Source organism: Rattus rattus, chromosome 4 (genome assembly GCF_011064425.1).
Source record: "Rattus rattus isolate New Zealand chromosome 4, Rrattus_CSIRO_v1, whole genome shotgun sequence".
NCBI classification, from domain to species: domain Eukaryota; kingdom Metazoa; phylum Chordata; class Mammalia; order Rodentia; family Muridae; genus Rattus; species Rattus rattus.
The window spans coordinates 42,217,115-42,240,975 of NC_046157.1; the positions used below are offsets into that span (position 1 = coordinate 42,217,115).

The 23,861-nt window shown below is 41.3% G+C and overlaps 1 protein-coding gene and 1 pseudogene across 1 annotated transcript; both read left to right on the forward strand.

Moving 5' to 3' along the window:
* The first annotated feature begins 3,357 nt into the window (after nucleotides 1-3,357).
* LOC116898327 lies at nucleotides 3,358-3,869 on the forward strand (annotated as a pseudogene).
* Nucleotides 3,870-4,710: 841 nt separating this feature from the next.
* On the forward strand, nucleotides 4,711-21,397 carry LOC116898328 (mitogen-activated protein kinase 3-like). The gene is given in 2 exon segments (XM_032899659.1): nucleotides 4,711-4,774; nucleotides 19,991-21,397. Coding segments are annotated over 2 exon segments (1,206 nt in total). The 3' UTR covers nucleotides 21,133-21,397.
* Nucleotides 21,398-23,861: the final 2,464 nt, after the last annotated feature.

The following is a 23,861-nucleotide window of genomic DNA, read 5'->3' on the forward strand; positions in this document are numbered from 1 at the left end:
TAATTGTTATTATCAACTGATCTTGATTTAGAATCATCTAGAAGATAGAGGGGCAGGCATACTTCTAGATGTTTCTATAAAAGCATTTCCAGAAACAACTTATTGAAAGGGAAATACCTTCCTTAATATGAGTGGTACCATCCCAAGAGCTTCAAAGACAGCAAAAATAAAATGAGGAGAGGAAGACCAGTTTGACACATGTCTTTCTCTTCTCTCTGTTGCTGGTCTGGAATGAAAGGAACAGTTTCCCTGTGTACTGCTTGCTCCACCCAAATGCATAGGATGAAATGACCAAATCCCAAACCTTCCGGAATCAGGAAACAAAATAGATCTTCCTTTTCCTAAGTTGTTTTGTCTAGGGACAAGAAAAGCAACTGATGCAGAAGGCGATAATAAAATGCACCTGAAACAAAAAGAACCAGGTACATCAAAGAAATGTTTGAGAACCAAGCACTAGTACAACATCAAGATGGTGGCTCACAACCATCTCCAACTCCAGCCCAAGGGATCCGGTGCCCTCTCCTGCTCTCTGTTAGGCACCAGGCACAGACTGTATGTATAACACTCAAACACACTAAATAATAAAGAAATCTAACTCTTTTATGTTTACCGTAACTAAAGCAATGTAATATTAATAGGAGAAATGATAAAAAGAACAAGGCCATGATAGAGTCTAAGAGAAGGTGGGGCACTTGGGAAATGATAGGGCCTTTACAAATTGTTAGAGAAAAGTTCAGTATAAGTGTGGTGTGGTGTTAAGCACAGCAAGACAAAATTACATCTCCATGTGGAATTATAATATTGTTATAGTTTGAGTCTAGAATGTTTCCTAATGATTCATGTGTTACGGGCTTGAAATCATGGTCTGAGAGCACCATTAGGGAAGCAGGTAGACACTTAATAGGTGAAACTAATCTTACTCTGAAGGTACACCTTCAATGGTGACTGTGGAACCTGGGGCTTATAATCTCTTTTGCTTACAAGTCACTGGGTAAGCTGGCTTGCTATTTCATACACATTTGCTGTGATGTCACTTCTCTCATTGCAATGAAGCTAACCAACCATGCAATGAAACATAAGTCAAAATAACCCCTTTCTCTTTGTAAGTTACACGTCTCATGTATTTGATGGAGTGACAGAAAAGTAACAACCACAAGATTGCAGCTGGGTGATGTACAATGTAAATGTGACAGTATTTTTTAGATGAAGAGATTTGGGGAAGTATCTGACATAAGGTAGTAAACAAGTCAAGAAGTGTGGAGCAAAACCATGGAACATTATTATTGATGCATTTGACTGCCGTATCTAATTATCTGTTGATTCCATTAAAAAATGCCAAAGTAAAGGTTAGGAGAAAGCAGTTCTAAATGACCACAACCAGCTATCTGAAACACACAGAGAACCTCTATAATTTTTTTAAAAAAGCTATCCAGGAGAAGAATTAATAAAGGTTATACACAAATAGTTCACAAAATAGTCCTTATGTGACATTAGAAAATGAAATGTGGCCCTTATATATACAGCCACCAAGACTAGATAAGATTGGGCATGTTGACAGGAGCTGGATATAGATCTCTCCTGAGAGAGACAGCCAGAGCATGTTAAATACAGAGGCGAATGCTAGCAGCAAACCATTGAACTGAGAATGGGACCCCTGTTAGAGGAATTAGAGAAAGGACTGAAAGAGCTGAAGGAGCTTGCAACCCCATAAGAAAAAAAATGCCAACCAACCAGAACTCCCAGGGATTAATCCACTACCCAGCCTATACATGGACTGACCCATGACTCCAGCTGCATATGTAGCAGGGGATGGCCTTGTTGGGCACCAATGGAAGGAGAAGCCCTTGGTCCTGCCAAGGTTGGACCCCCAGTGTAGGGCGGGAATGGGGGTAGATGGGGAGGTGAACATCCTTATAGAAGAAGGGGATGGGGATGGGATAGGGGGCTTATGTCCAGGAAACTGGGAAAGGAAATAACATTTGAAATGTAAATAAAAAATATCCAATAAAAGAGGAAAAAAGAGTAAATAAAGAAAAAAGAAAATGAAATCTGAAATGTGTTTATAGATTTTCTATCCTTTCAGCTGGATCTAAAAGTATCAAGAAGGCCAATACATTGGTGTTATCAATTTTCTATTATTAGCTGTATATTGGTTGTTTGCGTCAATAATTCATACCAGTTCAAAAAGCAGCACTGTGTCATCAGGAATCCATTCATTTTGATTTAGGGCTATTCCTGGAGTGAACATATACTCGGAATGGCTTATTTCCAGATAACTGTTCTGACACTCAGTAACAATCTGACTGAACTCATTCAGATGAGAATGGCTCTCGCTGAGCTCAAAGTCTCACACTGACAGCGACGGATAGGAGAGTCAGAAATATTGGTTAAAGTTTCCTTTTGCAGCTTAAATTTTATGCATTAAAACTTCAGGCACAGAAAAATTGTTTAAGAATCTTTCTACTTGAAGATGTTGATGAAAGAACTGGACTTAAAACACTCTAAATTAGGTCAGGTTTTATCCATGAGAAAATGTTCTACAAAGGACAAGGTCACACCTGAGAACTCACTGGAGGTGATGTGATACAAGCTGGGATAAGAGGGTTAAAGCTGACACTGTCAACTCTGGATTCGCTCGACGCTCATTGTTAGTTAAAGTAAGGCAATTCAACTGTTTCGATAAAAATGGTTTCCTCTCCCATTCAGAGCCTCCCCCACATGTGCCCATACATATACAGCCACCAAAACCAGATAAGATGGATGGAGCAAAGAAGTGTAGGCCAACAGGAATGTGAACGCTCCTGAGAGACAATACAGCAAATACATAGCGAATGCCAGCAGCAAACCACTGAACTGAGAAAGGACCCCCAAGAAGGAATCTTAGGAGACTTTGAAGGGGCTCGGTATGTGCCAAGCAAACCAGAAGGGACTAAGCCACTACCTAAAAGACTATACATGGACTGACCCTGGACTCTGACCTCATAGGGTAGCAAAATGAATATCCTAGCAAGAGCACCAGTGGAAGGGGAAGCCTTTGGTCCTGCCAAGGGTGAACCCCCAGTGAATGTGATTGTTGGGGAGGAGGGTGGTAATGGGGGAGGATGAGGAGGGGAACACGCATATAGAAGGAGAGGTGGAGGGGTTAGGGGAATGTTGGCCAGGAAACCGGGAAAGGGAATAATAATCGAAATGTAAATAAGAAATACTCAAGTTAATAAAGATGGAGAAAAAAAATGGTTTCCTGACTGGCTGCTCCAAAACCATCTTGCCTTGTTCCTGTCGTGCTCCGTGCTCCTGCAGCCACCTCGGCCGCCCACCCCTTTTTTCAATGCGGGACTCAAACAGCTTTCTACCCCGATGGTTAATTCCCTTACTCGACCACCACGACTATGTCGGCAGTGGGACACCAGCTCGGAGATCACCACCAAGGACATGAAGGAGAAGAAGGAAGTTGTGGAGGAGGCAGAGAATGGAAGAGACGCACCGGCCCATGGGAACGCTCAAAATGAGGAAAATGGGGGGCAGGAGGCTGACAATGAGGTAGATGAAGAAGAGGAAGAAGGTGGGGAGGAAGAGGAGGAGGAAGAGGAAGAAGGTGATGGTGCGGAGAGGATGGAGATGAAGATGAGGAAGCTGAGGCTCCTACCGGCAAGCGGGTAGCTGAGGATGATGAGGATGATGATGTTGACACCAAGAAGCAGAAGACTGATGAGGATGACCAGACAGCAAAAGGAAAAGCTAACCTTACGCACCGTGACCTACTCACCCTCCACTTTCCATCTCAGAATTTAAACGTTATAAAGTTGACCCTTTGTCTCTTCAGACACCAAGGAGAGATTCAAGTCCTTGACTTGAATCTGAGTCTCTGACTCTAGACCATCCTTAGTATCAAAAGTTTGCTTATTTGGAGTTTCCACATCTAGTTTGTACCATTTGTCATGGTTCCTGTCCTGACTATGCTAAATGGGAACAAGAGAGGGCTGCTGGTGGCCTGAAAACATCCCCACAGAGAAGGCGTCTGAAAAGGAGAATATATAAAGGGTAATCCCATTATTGCATTTCTTTCCTTCCATTTTCCACTTATCAACTGTGCAAATTGATAACTATAATGTAAAATATATCAAAGAGTCAAACTCCTTTTAATTATCAAAACAAGACACTGAAGCTTAGTTTGTTTACATCTTTTAGGTGCATAGGACCAGTTCCCAAGCTTACCCCTCTGCACTTTCTCTCCCAGGCTCCCTCTGACCCAGGCGGTTGACAAGTCATGACACCCTGCCCTCACTCACAGCTCCATTTCATCTCACACTGCCAATGGTTACTCTCTGAGCCTGTGGCAATCTCTCTACCCGCCTAGTTCCCAGGGTGGATTGTTACCCCACCATGCATACACATCCCAATTCTGTGGCAGGCTCAATGCGTCCTGCCACCATATACCCTTTTGAACTCAATTAAGTCACCACAGGAAAGAACACACTACACAATAACCTCTGATCCAATTGATAAGATATAATTTACCCATCTAGACAGCACAAAGTCCTGTAGACACCCATCCTTCTAAAATAGTCATAACAACCTGTATCTATGCGCAGAGAAGAATCTTAATATCTGCCGCCATGGTCTCTCAGGTCCTTCTCTAACTCTGGCCTCTCTCTTGTCTTCTCCCTCCCTTCTAAAACCTCTGTTCCCACTTCCCTTCCTTCTCATCCAATGACGAGCTTCGTTTTATCTTGTCGCCTTCACCTGCATAATGACATCAACCTACAGTCACACAGTGAGTTTGTAGAACTGAGCCTGGACAAATTTTCCCAATTCCTAATTCTGCTTTAATCCAAGAGCATTAGACTGTAATCACAAGAAATACTCTATTATATTTTTAGCATGAATTTGCCTTGCTTTTAATAGGTTTTGTGATGATAATTCATAGGGAATAAATGAAATTCATATCATGTCATAATTCTACAGATTGGGCTAACTCCCGACCCTTTACACGTTTCAGTATCATAACCCTAGTGTAGATCGGAAAATGATTTTACTGAGTTGCTTCCCTCCGGGGATGTCTGGATTGTATTTCTGTAGAGAAGCTTACATATACTAACAGATTCCATTAAAATATACAAATGGATATAGTAGATAAGCCTGTGCCAAACACACACTTGGCCTTGTCCTATGACTTGGTATGTTTTAAAGTAAATATGTTTCAATCCTTGAGTGCTAAGGTCCATCTAATTTAGCTGACAGTGATGGGCAAGCTTGAGTCTATTTTCTCAAGTGTATGTGGGCCCCATTCTCAGGATACGGGCTGACTCAGCTCTACAGCATAGCACTATCAAGCATTGCCCTGACATTAAGAGATCATACCCCTCTCAGCTTAGAGAGGAACAGAGAAAACCAACACCCAGTATATACTAACTCATAAAGTACTGTTTCTTCAGATGACTCTAAATCAGGTCATAAATTTTGTATCTGAAGAACCATTCCTGGAGCTTTGTTAACCTTTTTACTCTAATTTTTCTTCAACCACAAGTCAGCTTCAATTAAGTTGTAAGGGATTCATTGATAGCCTTGCGAAAATACAAGCATCCAAAGGAAGAAGAAAAATCAAATCCTGCATGGTTGTTTAGGCTAGACCATAATCAAATCAGCATTTCTATCACTTAGACAATGGGGTCCTACTTTAAAATCAAAGATACATTTGGAGTTTTAGGATCAAACTTTACCAGCCACAGCTTCTTTTCTCCCCCAAACCTGGCAAGAAAAGCATTGATGCCAGTCGGCTTCTGTTCTTTAAGAAGTGCCTTCTTCCTATGTCTTCATTTTCATATTTTTCCATTCTTGAACGCCTCAAAAGTCTTGAAGGAACAAAAACTACCCTTTTCATAAACAGAGATTAAAGATAAATGTGCCTGAGTGCAGTGGGCCATTTAGTATATGCCAAGCAAATGGCACCTCTAAGGGAAATACTTGTCATTCAGATGACTTGTGACTTATTTGCTAAAACCATTCTACTGTGACCTCAAGCACGACCATCTGAATATCTGAGCAGGAAGTTTACGTTGAGAATGTAGAGAAGCAGAAAAGTCAGAGAAGCTACACCCATGGGGTCCCACCAACACGGTGGCCTAAACATGACTTCGGCAAGGGTGACATCAATATTCGTGCTGACATGGAAGAGGAAACGTTTGTGTGGGAGGCCTTAATGTAAGTCAAAGAACTACAGATGACCAAGGAATTCTGTGAATGAGATAAAACTCTTCCCCAAAGAAAAGCATACTTATTAGGTTCTATAATACCAAATGGCTAACCCTGAAAATATAAACATAAAAGTAAAGTAATGCAGAGTGAGCTGGTTGTACTTCTACATTTAGGTGTATATATTTATGTATGCATGTACATATATAGAGATACATGTGACAAAAATTAAAGAACATGAAACCATGAAATGAGAACAAGCAATGGTGGAGGTTACACTGGGGGGCTTTGGAGAGAGGAAAGGGAATGGGGAAATTGTATAGTTATATTATAATCTGAAAAACAAAAAAAAATCAAAATATCTGAAAGGCTATATTGTCCACATTTTCAGTGCTGCTTTTCAGGGACAGTGATTGGTGTCAAGTGAGAAGACAAGCATGAGGAACCCTTCCATCCTTCCTTCCTCGGCACAGAGGCCCCGCTGCAGCAGGAGAACTTAAGGAAATTTGATTCTGATGTACACCTGAGAACCAACATATCAATCAATCAATCAACCAGTCAGTCAGTCAATCAGACAGACAAACAGACAAACAAAAAAACCACCACATCCAAAAAGAGTGGCTTTCATTTCTTGTGTTGCTATTTTTGAGGCAAATTCTCTTCTAGCACATTTAATTAAGAGCTCTGGCTGTGGTGAATTTATATAGGAGCGAAGCTCAGCCTAGAAGACAGCGTACTTAAAGAACATGCCAGTGTCTCTTCCTTTTTAAGAACAAAACCAGCCTTTCCAAAACATCACAGAACACTGTGCATAGCATTCCTGGTGTGTCCCTATGTTTGACCTTACTGCACACAGCTTTTTATAGTGACTATGGTCTTCTAGAAACCAGACCTGTCTAGAATGAAGAGTTTCCATCTCAATGGTGTTCTTTCCCCTGAGGAAAGAGTGGGGAAATGACTTGACATTCTTGTTTCAGCGTGGAGAAAAACAGCCAGGAATGTTCATAGGTAGACTCCTTTAGTCAACGTGGAGAATTTCTGGAATCAAAATGTGCCTTTGCTGGGCTGGGCTGGACTGTCCTGGGCCAGTCTGTGAAAGTGATGTTTGCTCAGTTCTCGTGTTAAGAGGCAAACGGATGCCCAGAGTAGGAAATATGAATGTCTGTCCAAGAGGTGTGGGAGTGTCTGCCTCCACTTCCTTTCTAGAGCCTTTCTCTCCCCAGGTTGGCGCATCTGGAATTCCTACATTTCCTTATGAAAATGTTGATGTTTATTTAGACTTTTTGAATCCTGACAATAATAATTAGATGCCTGTGGCCACCTCAGTCTCTGGATGAGAAACTGGCAAGCCTCAGGACCACCGACTGCCTCTAACACATACTGCCAGATTTTACAGACTGGTCAAAGTCAGCTCCAGATAGACAGTAAATGTTTAGTCTGAGGTATTTTTTATCTTGGTCTCTTTCTTTGAACAACTTAAACTCTCCCCTCCCAGGTTTGTTGGACCAGCTTTGTCCCTGACAAAATGAAGTATAGACCATTTTTCTTTCTTGGCCTTGAAGAAAGGAAAACTTTTTTTTTGATGTAAAGATGAAAGGATGTTGACATTAACATAGCACCACTGAACTTGGTAGAATGATGGTACCTGGTAGGGAGGAAGCAATTCATTCAAAATGCACTGCATGAGACATGACTGGGCTAAACAATGTAATAGACCAGGCTACTTTATCAACTATCCTTGATCACTTAAACCATAGCCACCTCAACTACAGTCCCTAAACAAGAGGAGGTGACTGTGTCTACAGGGACTGAAAGAGCTTTCAGGTAGTGAAATAGCTACACTTGTTTTGAGGATTTTCCTGACCTATTCCAATTTCTCTGGGTGATTTTTTTCTTAGAATCCAGGTTATTTGTTCCAGCACTGGGCAAGATAAAAATAAATTCTAAACTCAGGACAGTAATGTTTTTTAAGCACTTCTACAAAACAACATGGATCTGAGTTCAGAGCCTAGGATCCATTTAAAATCCAAGCATGATGGTGAGCACACTCTGTCTCAAAGAGCAAACCAGGTATGAGGGCTTGAGGGAGACAAGTGGTATCAACCGCTGCTCTTCCCATACCAGATGTCCATGTACACACACACACACACACACACACACACACACACACACACAGAGAGAGAGAGAGAGAAGAGAATATGATGAGTCACAGAGCATCAGAACAGGGTAAAGACTAGTCTCATGGGGCTAAATTTGATTTTCAGTTCATCAACACAGGAGAGCAAAGATACAAAGAAAGTCATTGTACTTATTCTCTCTACTCTTCTTAATCCAGAATCAAATGTAAAATTCCTCAACATTAAAAAATGAGGTAAGAAAACATGTTGGGTAAGAAATAGTTACTTTTTCTCATTAGTTTATTTATTCATTTACTTTACATCCAGATTGAAGCTTCTCCTCCTTCCTTTCCTCCCAGTCCATCCCTCTCACATTCCCTCTCTCCTATCCACCCCCTTTTCTCCTCAGAGGAGAGGAGGTCTCCCATGAATCACAATCAATCTTGGCAAATCAAGCTGCAGTAGTACTAAGAGCATCTTCTTTTGTTGAGGCAAGACGTTCAGCTCAGTTAGAGAAAAGGGACCCAAAGACAGGCAACAGAGTCAGAGAGAGGCCCTGCTCCTGATGAGAAACAGTTATTTCTAAATTATTAAGTATCAGTCTATCAAGGACAAATGTGACAGGAAACCTCTTCCAATTGTTGTTTGCTTTGAACACCAGACAAAACAAAACAAAAGCAAACTAATCTTCAGATAGAGAGAGTGTTTGCATTCAGTAGTTGGAAATTTTATAATAATTGGTGATTTTGGAGCAATTTTTAGCAGTGAATTGACCTCAGCTATGGAAACATTTGAATTGTAATTCCACAAAGGCAGTTCTGGGTAAGGACCTTGTTGTCAAGGCTTTACTTCAGGATGGAAAATGTTTCTTCTGCAAACCAGCAGGTGTTGGGACTAACAGCAGAACCAAGTGGGCAAAGATCAGCAGGACATTTAAGTATAAAGTCAACGGTACTTTAGTCTTACTACTGGTGTGTCCAGTACCATGTGCAGCCCCTGATAGAGCAGTGCACACATGCTTCAAGGCTTGGTTAAATAAAGAAAAGACACGTGAATGAACAATTGCAAGACTGTATTTTTCTCAAAAGCAATGCCAATATAATTTATTGAAGTAATTTGGGAAAGGAATCTCAATTTATCCATATTAGAGTTCCTCCAGAGAAACGGAATTCATTCAGTGTACACATATACCCTCAAACACTTATGTGAGGAAAGAGATTATGGCAAGTCGGAAAAATGCAAATCAGATCAGCAGCACGGAAATGTCAAAACTCTGGCAGAAGATGAAGGTGCATTCTTGATTCGGTGGCAATCTGCAGGCAGAATTCCTTCTCTTTCGACTAATCCCTTTAGACTTTCAACTGATTGGCTGTTACACCCTCGTGTTATGGTATAATCTAATACTCAAAGTATGCCTACTGACTTCAGTGTTAAGCTCATCTAAAATATATCTTCACTGTAGTATCCTAAACTCCAGCTTAATACAGCAAGTGAACTCCATATCTTAGTCACATGATACATATAGATGCTTATAGGATGCAGGATGCTTTCCCCTGACACAAGGTCATATTTTCTGACCTTCCTTTGGCTTTCTAACTTACTCTAACTTACTGACTGACTGACTGACTGACTTACTCACTCACTCCAACCAACCTCCCATGAAAGTATGTTACAAGGTTACAAAGGAAATAGAGAGATGGCTCAACCGTTGAGAGCACTTGAAGCTCTTGCAGAAGACCTGGGTTTGGTTTCCAGTGCTGACACGGTGGCTCACAACTGTTTATAACTTCAATTCCTGAGGATTCAATTCTCCTTTCTGGCCTTCTCCACCACCCGCTGGTCATATGGTGCACATATATATATATATATATATATATATATATATATATATATATAATTCCTACACATAGCATGAAAATAAATTTAAATAAAACTTGATTGGGTAACCATTTCACCTGTCATGGCTTTCTGTCCTTGTCATTTGTTATAGAAGCTCTGCCATAACTATGCAATGCATGAGGACATGATAGCACTCTGCTTTTCCTGTATTTCTATCCTGAGAACAAATCATTTTCTTACCAGTTTAAGATGTTCAGATTGGATTGTGGGAAGCCGGAAACCTACAAAGACATAGAGTATGAATGTAGCCTTGCTACATTGGGTTCCAGGTTTACAGTTCTAGTTGACGTTTGGTCCTTATCAATGTTACCCTGGGGTGACAGAGCACCCACAATTTAAACTTACAGACTTACCAAACTGGACAAAGTTACTTGGAATTCAAATCGACACTAAAAGTATAGTTCTTAATAGTGTGATAAAGAAGTAAAGAACTAATATTCAACTAAAGCAGCAATGTGTTAGAAATTTTTTAAAAAATGTGTGAAAGATATATCAAAAGTATAATTTCAATTATAGGTCTTTTAAAGTTAGGCTTAACTCTTCTGTTGGCCTTCAACTGTTGAGAAGTATTCATGAAGTAAAATGGAACAGCACTGGCAAATTGAGCCCTGAATATTAATGATGAAAAAAAATTGCAATGTGATGGAAATTTTCATGTTTACATAAACTTTTAGTTTCAAAAGAACATCTAGAATGTTTCTGGCCAGAAGGAATTCTGTGGTACACAGTTATTTGCTGGGATGACCTACAGCCCCACATTGTATGAAGGTGTGTCCCTGTATTTTCAGTAGTTCATTGCCGTGTCATCAGATCTAAATGCTGGCAGAACATTTGGTTTTGTCCTGTCAAGAGCCCATTACAAGCCTTCATATATAAACGCTTGTCCTTTCTCGCCTGCCCAAAAAAAATCGTTCTATTAGATTATTCTACTAAAAAAAGCACACTGCAGGGGTGAAGGTCACCCAGCCCTCAATGGCAAAGGGAAACTCAAAGAAATGAAGCGGGGTCTAAAGAAATGTCCTGCCACTGACTAGTTCAGACTAAAATGTGTCTTTTTGCATAATAAAGAACTTCCGGCAGGATCTGCCATTATAAAAACCCTAAATATAGTAAATAATCGCATTGTCCCTTCAACTGAAGAGAGAGAAAACTTTTACGTTTCATATGAACTATAAATTCTGTCATCTGGGGCCTAAAAGCAGACAGTATATAAAGATAAATCTTATACTTTTTCAGATGATTGCTATTGCCATCATGCTAGTCAAGCTACATTAACACCCAGAATTTTTCAGTGTTTGGAACAAGATGTTTTCTGTCTTTGACATTGTTTTACTACCTCCGTTATAAAAAAGGAAGCATGATTGCCTCAGTTTTGGCAACCGGGACACCTATTTTTTTTTCATTCTGTCTGATTAGAAACGAGACATTAGGACATCCAAAGACCATTGAGTTAAGAAAAGAATCAAAGCGGAGTCTCCTGGCACCTTCTTCTCAGAAATATTTATTTCATACCTGATATTTTTGGTATTCCAGGATCAGTCATTGATGACCAAAGTCTTTGTTCTGGAAAAGTAATAAAATAAAAATATTATTAAGTTCTACTCAGTTCCCAGCTTCAGAAAGCTCACCTCATTAAGATATAAGCAGAGGCTTCAAGAAAGCACAAAAAAAAAAAGAAGAAGAAGAAGAAGAAGAAGAAGAAGAAGAAGAAGAAGAAGAAGAAGAAGAAGAAGAAGAAGAAGAAGAAGAAAAAGATTTGTTTTTTAAAATAGAACTGCCACACCTGTTTTCCACTTTTTAATTTTTTACTTTGCCAAAATATTTTTTTCACATCCCTGACTCGATGATTCCTTATTTAATATTGACTTTTGAGAGAATGAGTATTTTGCTTCTTGGATACTATGGCCTCAGTCCTCTTTAATCACACACACACTTATCAATAAAATTGAGCACATACCTAAGGTGCACATTTATTCATTTATAGCATAAGAATTATGCTTTTATATTATGTGTATTATAAAAATATGAGACACAATTTTAAGGACCCTGTTTCAAGTTTTGATCATATGTATATGGGGGCATGCACATCAATGCAGGCACCTACGAAGGCCAGAGGAGGGCACTAGGTACCCTGAAGCTGAGAGTTGTGATCTATCCAGTGTAGGCACTGGGCCCTCCGACTTATCCCCTCAAGATCAGTATGCACTCTTAACTTCTAGGCCATCTCTGGAGTCCAGATTTAATGCTGAATAGTATTCTATGATTTACCAGGAAACAAGAAGAATTCACCTTAGTGAATCCTTTTAGCTTTGTCAAATGCACAGTGCCTCCAGACACCATTATTTCAAGAAAAAGTCCTTGGTTGAAGGAGCTGAAGAGGCTTGCAACCCCATAAGAACAACAATGTCAAACCAACCAGGCTCAGGGACTAAGCCACTACCCAAAAGACTACACATGGACAGACCCATGGCTCCAGCTGCATATATGCTAGAGGATGGCCTTGTGCACCAATGGGGAAGCCCTTGGTCCTGCAAGAGCCTGGACCCCCAGTGTGGGGAATGTCAGGGTGGGAGGTATGAAGGGGAGTGGTTAGGAGGGAACACCCCTTATAGAAGAAGGGAGGGAATGAGATAGGAGCTTATGTCAGGAAACCGGAAAGGGAATAACATTTGAAATGTAAATAAAAATATTCAATTTTTAAAAAAAAAGATTCCTTAGGTCCAAACAAATATCCCTTAAATTTAATTTTTTGAAAAAGAACTTTACCTCTTCCCAATTCTATCCCCTTTGTTTCTTCCCCTTTTCTCTTCCGAATAGCCATATTCATTCAGTTTTATTTTCCCAAGTACCACATAAATCACCATAACCACCAGCACTTGGAATATACCCTTATTTCTGCACCAAATGGACAGATGCATATCCTTACCTGCTCCAACTCAATTCCATTAATATGCATCTTCTTCATCCACTTTTCTCCCTTGATTTCCAGCCTCAGTGAGGCTGGTTTACTAAGAATGTTCACCTGTCAAAGGCAACAATGGGCAGAACCAAGAAGTGGGGTTTCAATACTTCGGACCCGGAGGAAAGTGAAAAGCTGTATTATAAGTTTCTCTACCGTCTTAGTTACTGTTTCATTACTGTGAATAGGTGCTAAACACCATGACCAAGGCAACTCATAAAATTCAGTTTTAACTGGAGGCTTCCTTACAGGGTCAGAGGGTTAGTCCGTGATCACTGTGGTGACATGTAGGCAGACATAATGTTAGAGTTATAGCTTAGACCTCACATCTGATTCACAAGCAACAGGCAGATGTGGGTGGGAACTGTTGGTTACCCACAGTGTCACACCGACCCCAACTAGGCTACCCTCAATGCTTCCCAGACAGTTCCACTAAACTGTTGGGGCATTAAAACATTTGAGCATATGTGGGCCACTCATCAAGTATGTCAGGCCCGCCATTAATTCTCATCATTCCTCAGATCAACTGTATTGTTTATCTAGAGACTAACTTTTCTACTCTTCCACTGTGTGACTGTGCTGTATTGTTCACATTCTTCCTTCTTGGAACCTTCCACAGCCCTGGCTTCCTCCTGTTAATCCTTAAGTTAATAATGGTGTTTCCACCAAGATGCTGTCTCTGTCTGTTGTTTATTCTTCATACTCACTGAAGGTTTCTGTAACATTTCAGACCTAGTAATACTCTGGGCCTAGATATTCATATTCCAGAGCCCAAGCACCTAAATACCACAGGCGACTTCTTCGTTCTGTGATATGGAATTTGCAATTCAGGTAAGAGACAGAATTCTGGTGGGTGGCAGATTTATTTTTTTCTGAATATCTTCATAATGTGTGAATCCAAGCATTATTTACACAGAGAGAGGAAGATGCAGAGAGAGAGAAAAAGAGAGAGAGAGAGACAGAGACAGAGAGAGACAGAGACAGAGACACAGACAGAGAGAGACAGAGACAGAGAGATAGAGACAGAAACACAAGACAGAAACAGACTGGGGTTTCATACTCATTTTCAAAGTCAGACCATCTTTTATAAAGCAGGGAGTGGGGATCAGGGGAGACTCCAAAGAAAATGTGGTTGCTTTCCAAGAATTCCACTGTTCATTTAAATATTGACCTTTTTTTTCCTGGAAATCTCCTGTTGTTTAAATTGTCTGTGCATGAAGCTTTGTTCTCAGCCTAAGCATTTAGCATAAGAGACATGTTCCTATGCATATTTTTCCAGTTTCTTCACATTTTGTTTGAAAGCTGCGATAAATCAACTTAATTTGATTCATTCCATAAGCTTGCATATCCTTATAAACCTTCACTTGAATGTAAACCATAAGGATACTATTTCTCTTTAATCTTGTATGTGAGTGTGTGTGTGTGTGTGTGTGTGTGTGTGTGTGTGTGTGTGTGCGTGCACGTGTGCTGTTTGAAGAGCTCGATGTGTGTTTATTTGTGTTGTTCTTTTATTCATTCATTTACTCTTTTGGCAAAAGTTTATTGGATGCCAACTGGGTGACAAACCTTATGTTAGAACTTGTAGAAATACAAAGATAGATAAATAAGGCCTGAGCTTTATGTTCCAAGAGTTCTTAGCCTATGGGGCAGTGAGTATACTGTGCATTCCAAAGGGCTTTGTAGCTTAAATGCAGTTTAAAATTCATCCTCACTGTAGGTTAGGGGCTGCAAATCATCTGCCCTTCGTTCAGGAATGGGCCCACCTTCTAACTATCTAAGCTAATGAATCAGTCATGGTAGTTTATGGATGGGGGAATTTGTTCATTTCTCATTAAGTCCCATTTCACTCTCCAGAACCCTGACAGTGGGTTTCCATTGAAATGCAATGAGAATCAGCAGGGACTCACAAGGGTACCATCTCAAAATTCTTCATCCTGTTTAGAGCCTTGAGGAAGCATTTTGTTTTGAAGTTAGCAGGAAGATCCTACTGTGCAGTCGAGATTGAAAATTAATTCCCAAGCATTTCTGCTTTGCATTCGCCTCAGACCCTAGCACGGTTTAAGTCTTCTCTGTTTTGTCCCTGTACTCAGGATGTCTCCCTGAGATGCTCTTGTTTTTCACTACCCTCCTCCAAAGTTGAGAATATATCATTGTTTGTATCTAAGTGCCTCATGCCCAAAGAGAGCTCAAAAGTTGTTAAATAAACTTCAACCTGATTACAAAACATACTTGTTCATATGTAGATTTTTCACTAATATGTGGCTTTTCTTCCTGCACCTGTATTGTGAAATACATACATTCCTCTGAAGAGTTAAAATATTTCTATCTTAGTAATAGATCATTGCAATATGTGCTTCTAATATTATTAGGATTCAAATATGTTCAGACTAAGAAATAGGAAATCGAGTTATTTTATTTTACAGAAAAATTAAAATCTCATTGTCTCTTAAATTACATTATAGGAGTAACATAAAATGCTTTATACTACATTAAAACTGCTCATTTGGTTAGTATGTCATTTTTTAAACAGAAGGATACAATTATTGACCCTCAAAATACTGAATAGCTTTCCTATTGAAATGTATATCTGTATACTAAGCATAGTATGTTTTATATGACCATAAGTATATTATATATATTTCTGTATAAAATATATGTCTATAGATTATGTCACACATACCTACAGAAATGTGAGCTATTATTGTTGTACAGCATTTTAGTGCCACTTACCTGCAACCAAAATGAGTCTAGTTCTTAACCTTCACTTGCAGCAGGATTCAGATCGTGAGACAATACTGAAAGTGTTACTCAAGCATAAACATCAGCAGATACCCGTTTCCCTCCTTTTAAGAACAGAAGGAAAGGGGGAAACTTTCACTGTAAATGTAAACAAAAAATTATTTTTTTTGATCAATGGAATGTAAGCAAGGGCTTCTGGTAGATAAACCTCTGGGAACTTGAACATCTACCTCCCAGCGCATGTTTGTTACTGGATTTTATATACTGGACCATGAAATAATATGAAATTATTTGGGAAGAATCACTTGCCTATAAAAACAGGTAGAAACGTTTCTGTGGATACCCTGAACAGCATCTTTCTTTTCTACGGAAGCTAGTATTTCATGATTTTCCACAAACTCTTGAAGTAGCATCAGACATGGTGACCTGTCTATGCAATAATGGCAGGAGCAACGTCATTTCCCACTGTGGACTGCATTAGTACAATTAGCCAAATCTGACAGAAACAAGGTGAACTTTAGCTCTCAGCTTCAGAAAGATTTCAGTCTTCCTTGTGGAGCAGGCTTGGTGAGGGAGCATAAGACCAAGGGTGTTTACATGGTAGAAGACAGAAAGCAGAACACAGACCAGACCAGCCGGCAAACTAAAAACATTCAAAGGCTCACCCAGGGACCTACTCTGGCTAGCCAGGCCCTACAATGTAAAGGGCCTAGTTTTCAAAAATAGTTACACAAATCAGGGTCCAAGTGTTTAAAACAATGGGCCTAAGTGGGGAAGAGCCTCAAACACATGGGCACTGGGAAAAATTTCCTGAACAGAACACCAATGTCTTATGCTCTAAGATCAACAATCAACAAATGGGACTTCATAAAATTGCAAAGCTTCTGTAAGGCAAAAGACATTGTCATTAGGACAAAACGGCAACCAAAAGATTGGGAAAAGATCTTTACCGGTCCTACATGTGATAGAAGGCTAATATCCAAATATATACAAAGAACTCAAGAAGTTAGACTCCAGAGAATCAAATAACCCTATTAAAAATGGAGTACAGAGCTAAACAAATAATTCTCAACTGAGGAATATTGAAAGGCTGAGAAACACCTAAAGAAATGTTCAACATCCTTAGTCATCAGGAAAATGCAAATCAAAACAACCCTGAGAATCCACCTCACACGAGGCAGAATGGCTAAGATCAAAAACTCAGGTGACAATAGATGCTGGCAAGGATGTAGAAAAAAAGGAAAACTCCTCCATTGTTGGTGGGATTGCAAGCTGGTAAAACCACTCTGGAAATCAGTCTGCAGGTTCCTCAGAAAAGTGGACATAGTACTACCTGAGGAACCAGCTATACAACTGGACATATATCCAAAAGACACTCCAACATATAATAAGGACACATGCTCCACTATGTTCATAGCAGCCTTATTTATAATAGTCAGAAGCTGGAAAGGACAAACATCCCAGATGTCCCTCAACAAAGGAATGGCTACAGAAAATGTGGTACATCTATACAATGGAGTACTACTCAGCTATCAAAAACAATGGCTTTATGAAATTCATAGGCAAACGGATTGAACTAGAAAATATCATCCTGAGTGAGGTAACCCAATCACAAAAAGACACGCATGGCATGTACTCACTGATAAGTGGATATTAGCCACAAAAGTTCGAATTACCCAAGATACAATCCACAGATCACATGAAACTCAAGAAGGACCACCAAAGTGAGAATGCTTCAGTCCTTCTTAGAAGGGGGAACAAAATTATTCAAAGGAGGAAATATGGAGATGAAGTTTGGAGCAGAGACTGAAGGAAAGGCCATCCAGAGACTACCCGACCTGGGGATCCAGCCCATATACCTACAATCACCAAACCCAGTCACTATTGCTGATGCCAAGAAGTGCATGCTGACAGGAGCCTGATACAGCTGTCTCCTGAGAGGTTCTGCCAGAGCCTGACAAATACAGAGATGGATGCTCATAGCCAACCATTGAACTGAGAATGTCATCCCCAATGGAGGAGTTAGAGAAAGGATTGAAGGAACTGAAGGGGTTTGCAACCCCATAAGAACAAGGATGCCAACCAACCAGAGCTCCCAGGGACTAAACCACTATCCCAAGACTGCTCAGAGCTCCAGCTGTATATGTAGCAGAGGATGGCCTTGCTGGGCACCAATGGGAGGAAAAGCCCTTGGTCCTGCCAAGACTCGATGTCCCAGTGTAGGGGAATGTCAGGTGAAGAATGCAGGGAGGAGTGGGTGAGTGGAGGAGAAGCAGGAGGAGGGGATATGGGATGGGGGGGGTTATGGGTAGGAAACTGGGAAAGGGGATAACATTTGAAATGTAAATAAAAAAAACAATAAAAAAAGAAAAAGAAATAAATAAAAATATGGGCCTATGGGGCATATTCTAGGCTCAAATCACAATTTGGATGAAGGTATTAGAAAATTCTATTATTTGGCTACCAATTTGTTAAAAGTTCTAGATAGAGAAGGATAAACAGTAAAATAAAATGTCTAGGATTAGGTCTAGGATATAACTCTAGAATCTTAGTGTACCGAAGATCTACGCAAGTTTGAGGCTAACCTGATCTACAGGGCAAATTATGTGTTAAAAGTAAATAAATAAAATTTCTCTCATTTTCTTAGAAGAGATTCACTTTATCTTTATCCATTTGAATGAGAGTATACAAGTGTGTATGACAGTGTGTGTGTGTGTGTGTGTGTGTGTGCGAGTGTGTGTGTGTGTGTGTGTGTGTGTGTGTGAGTTTTATGTGTACCACTGTCATTCAAGCACCCCAGAAAGCCAGAGAGGGACAGATTCCCTGGAACTGGAGTTTCAGGCAGCTGGAAGCCACCTGATTGTGGATGCTGGGAAGTGAACCTAGGTCCCCTGCAAGAGTAAGCCTTGCCAGCTCTTAAATCATCTCTCCAACCCTGTTTTTAATTTGAACAGTCCTCTCCCTCTGCGACCTGGGCTGTCCCCTCACTACCTCTTTCTGAAACTGCCATTTCCCATGGGTTTTAAGCTACTCTAGGCTACCACGAAGTCAAATTCATAAATGGATAAAACCGATTCATTTCTCTGAACTTTAACTCCACATCCTAGATTGTCCTGTTCCCCCCTAGTCCATTAGCTTTATCCTGAAGCGCATGGAGAAGATCCTGGAGTTCTCCATTCATTGTTCCTCATCCCTTTTCTGAATCCCTTCCTCTTAGGAAACAGAAAGAAGTGGCAAGATGAGTAGCCTTCTCTGTGAGATGATGTCTGCTGTGTGCCTCTGTAGGGAACCCAGAAGCAAATTGTTCAACAGCACTTTCATAGTCTTTTAACTACACAGTTTCAGCCCAGGAGACTTATCCAAACTTGAAATTATCAAGCCCCATATGTACTTCCCTATAATCATGTGCCCCACAGCCTCTTGCTTCTAGGTTGTCCTTGACTACAAGATCTTTGGGGGCATCCTCAGGTGACAACGTTCAGAATGAACCTTGCTCCTCTCGCGCTTTCTTACAGAGACCTTCTACTTTCCACTTCCTTTTGCCTGTCAGTTCAGCACAGAGTTCTGCATGGCCTCTGATCCTCTGCCTTGGAGTTTGTCACACAGATATGTCAGGCTCTCTCCATGGGGCTACTCTAGGAATGCTGGGTTTGGATCCCTTGACTCAAGGAAAGGATTTCCCCAAAGAAACTCCCCACCAGGAAAACAAGGCTCTAGCTCTTTCTGCTTAGACGTGGTGTTGGTTTAATTTTCTACTCTCATTTACAGACAAACATAGTCCTGTTTAAGTAAACTGGATATTTTGTTATGTTTTAAAATACTAGACTGGAGAAATGGTTCAGCAATGAGAAGGACATACCGCTCCTGCAAAGGACTCGGGTTCAGTTCCCAGCACCCATACTGGGAGGTTTACTACTATTTATCACTGTACTTCCACTGTCCCTATATCTTCTTCTGACCTCTATAGAAACCAGCACACAAACTGTGAACATATAGACAAGCAGACACATACACACATATATAAATAATTTTTGATAAATAAATAAAAGCAAAAAATATAAGTAAATAAAAAAGTCTGGGACAGGGCAGTGGGGGCAGGGGGGGAAGCGGTGGCGACGGCCCTGGGCGAGGGGAGGCCAGGGAACTGCTGGGGTCGTCCCGGTGGTCCCCGGGGAGGTGGTGGTGGTGAAGGGGCAGCCATTCGACGTGGGCCCATGTTACACGCAGCTGCAGTACATCGGCGAAGATGCGGACATGGTCAGCTCAGCTTATGACCACGTGCGCAAGACCAGAGTGGCTATCAAGATTAGCCCCTTCGAGCATCAAACCTACTGTCAGCGCACACTGAGAGAAATCCAGATCTTGCTGCGTTTCCGCCATGAGAATGTCATAGGCATCCGAGACATCCTCAGAGCACCCACCCTGGAAGCCATGAGAGATGTTTACATTGTTCAGGACCTCATGGAGACGGACCTGTACAAGCTGCTTAAGAGCCAGCAGCTGAGCAATGACCACAACTGCTACTTCCTCTACCAGATCCTCCGGGACCTCAAGTACATACGCTCGGCCAATGTGCTGCACCGGGACCTGAAGCCCTCCAATCTGCTTATCAACACCACCTGAGACCTTAAGATCCGTGATTTTGGCCTGGCCTGGATTGCTGACCCTGAGCACGACCACATTGGCTTTCTGACCGAGTATGTGGCCACACGCTGGTACCGAGCCCCAGAGATCATGCTTAACTCCAAGGGCTACACCAAATCCATTGACGTCTGGTCTGTGGGCTGCATTCTGGCTGAGATGCTCTCCAACCGGCCTATCTTCCCCGGCAAGCACTACCTGGACCAGCTCAACCACATAGGTATACTGGGTTCCCCATCCCAGGAGGACCTAAATTGTATCATTAACATGAAGGCCCGAAACTACCTACAGTCTCTGCCCTCTAAAACCAAGGTGACTTGGGCCAAGCTTTTTCCCAAATCTGACTCCAAAGCTCTTGACATGCTGGACCGGATGTTAACCTTTAACCCAAACAAGTGCATCTCAGTAGAGGAAGCACTGGCTCACCCTTACCTGGAACAGTACTATGATCCGACAGATGAACCAGTGGCAGAGGAGCCATTCACCTTTGACGTGGAACTGGATGATCTCCCCAAGGAGCTGCTGAAGGAGCTGACCTTACAAGAGACAGCCCGCTTCCAGCCAGGGGCACCAGAGGCCCTCTAACAAGAACAGACACCCCTGTCCTTTTGGATCTGGTCCTGCTCCTACCTGCTCCTTCTCTGCAGATTGTTAGAAAATGAACTTTGCTCAATCCGGACCCCGGCAGCCCAGGCTGGACCAAGGGTGGGCCTGGCCACCTTCTCTCACTCTGCCGGGGTCTCCTGCTTCAAGCAGGCTTCTCCCACTCCAGTCCCCTGCCCCATCTCCCCTTGGCCTGAGTGATGAGGTGGCCCCAGAGCTGATCTCTGCTGCTGTGTCTTAATCTATCCCTGCTAGCCCCAGCTCTGGTATCCTGTTCTGGAATGGAAGGGCTATGACCATCCTAGGACCTGTGCTTTCTGCGGAGGGTGGGGACACTGAGCAGGCTAACTCTGCCCTCATACTCATGTTGGAACCCCATTTTCCCTGACAGACATTCCTAAGTCTCAAGGCTGGTTTCCCTGAGGAGCCAGGCCTAGGCCTAACCCTCTCCCTCTCAAGCTGCCACATGTAACGCCCTTGCTGCTTCTGTATGTATGTGATTGGATGTGGAGGTGGGGCCCATGGAGAGCCCGTGCCCCTCCCCACCTCCCTGTGCCTGTATCTAATATATAAATATAGATATGTGTATATGGATGAAAAAATAAAATAAAATAGTCTGGCTACAATCACATCCATTAACCAGCCTTATAAACATGGACATCCCAAGTGTCCTTTTAATTTTAACTTGGACATTTGTGTCCAGTGCTGGAATAATAGAGAAGTCTCACCCAATACCTAAAGAGAATTATTCATTGATTTGTAGTCTCTAGCCTGGAACTTTGCTTTAATTCATCAAAAAAAAAAAAGTTCTTTCTTTATGTAAGGAATCAAGTTTTCTGCATCCGGCATTCAGTTCTTCTTGGCCCATCTTCAACTTTACTAGATGAAGGAGTTAAGTTTGCACTGTGTTATTTTGTGCTACAAGTGATTAGCGCTAAAGAGTGTGATCGCTGGGAAATATCCCAAATTCAGTTCAACCATCTTTGCAAACTGGTAAGAATATTAATCTTAAAGAGTGAAATGGTTTGTCCAACATATGCGTTTATTACTGACCAATATCATAGCTGATAGCCGACTCCTGACCTCCTAACTTCTGAGTTATGAACTTGACCCAATATGTCATAACATCTCCCAAGTACAAATCAACGAAACCACAAAACAATACTCACGTGAACTGGGAGCTTATTTGATGTTTTGTCTACAGGGCACCACACACGTAAAGAGAAGAAACTAGATTATGATCAAATAGTCCCATTTGTGTTTTATGTCGAGTTGTGAAACACGCCAGGTGTTCTGAGCACTCAATATTCTTATCTAGGCCTGTTTTGAAATTAACACAGTGTGTTTGGAATGTACTTTGACAGTGACATTGATCAAAAAGCTTACATTCAGAAGAGATAGCAAGTTTGGCTTAAGACAACACGAGGCAGATTTCCGGGCAGTGTGTTCCTCTGCAGCTGTTTCCTGTGTCTGTAACGACCTCATCAGGGCTTAACCACTCTCAGAATGCGGTCAGGAAATAACCTGGGAGTACACTTCTGTGATGAGTTTTCTAGGGTTCTGGGAAAGTTTACTGTTTGCCCTTACACAAATACCTAGCAGAAGCCATTGCAGCATGCCTACGATGAAGGAGTAAAAGGAGCTATATCGTTATACCATGTCTTCTACAGGCTTCAAGGAATGGAACGAACTTTGCCAAAACATTTACAGCAAGTATACTTTTCTTAGGAAAATTGAGGTGTGCATATCTTTCTGGAATGTCTTTGGAAATATTTATGGGAGGGCAAGCACGACACAAGGGAATAGGGGACGTGGCCCAAGAAAACTAATCTAGTTTCATAATATGGACATTCCAAAAACAGAGACGTGGAGAAGCAAGGGAACTGTATATGTGGACTGGAAGATTTATGGAGTGTTTATATATGTAGTGATACCAGCTCCACAGCCTACCTCCCCACTCACACTGATTCATATAACTAATCTTTATTGAGCTCATAACTGCTGCCAATAGTGGGAATATGAGAATATTATACAAGACATGGTTTCTAACAGTCAGGAATTTATCGTCTCTTTGGGAAATAAATTGAATACACCAGTAACTACAATGCAGAACGACTTGAGTAGTACGTCCTTGAACTTGCCTTGCGTCTCACTTAGGCCTCGGTTTGCAATGGCTTGGGCATGATAATTGCCTGTCCGGCTACGGGAGCATTCTCAACGTATATAGACGATCTTTGAGATCTTTGTAATAGCCCTGGTAAAAGAGAAATTTGAAATCAAGGGGTTTGCCTTGTCAGCTATAAAGCTTCATGATTTATGGAGGGGGCAAGACAGAAACCTTCCATTTTTAAAGTTATTTGGCAAAAGGCCACCAAAACACTATGAGATAGGCAGCGTCTACAAAATTATCCTACTTCACAGTTAATGGAAGTGAGCTTTGGGAAGTTTATGTCTATTCCTGGATGTAAACAAACCAGAGTTGGCCTTGGCCTTCCAATGTTCCGTGTTCTTCCTATGACCATAGGCGGTTCCCTTCCTTCTAGGTAATAAGTGTTCAGTGTTATAAAGAACAAAACATGTGAATGCCATGTGAACAAATAGAATAAAAATAAACAAGTTTTACTTCAAGATTTCTCTTTTATTAACAATATATTTGCTAAGTTTTGGTTTTCGGGGTTTTTTTCGCTGTTTGTTTTGTTCCTTTGGGTTTT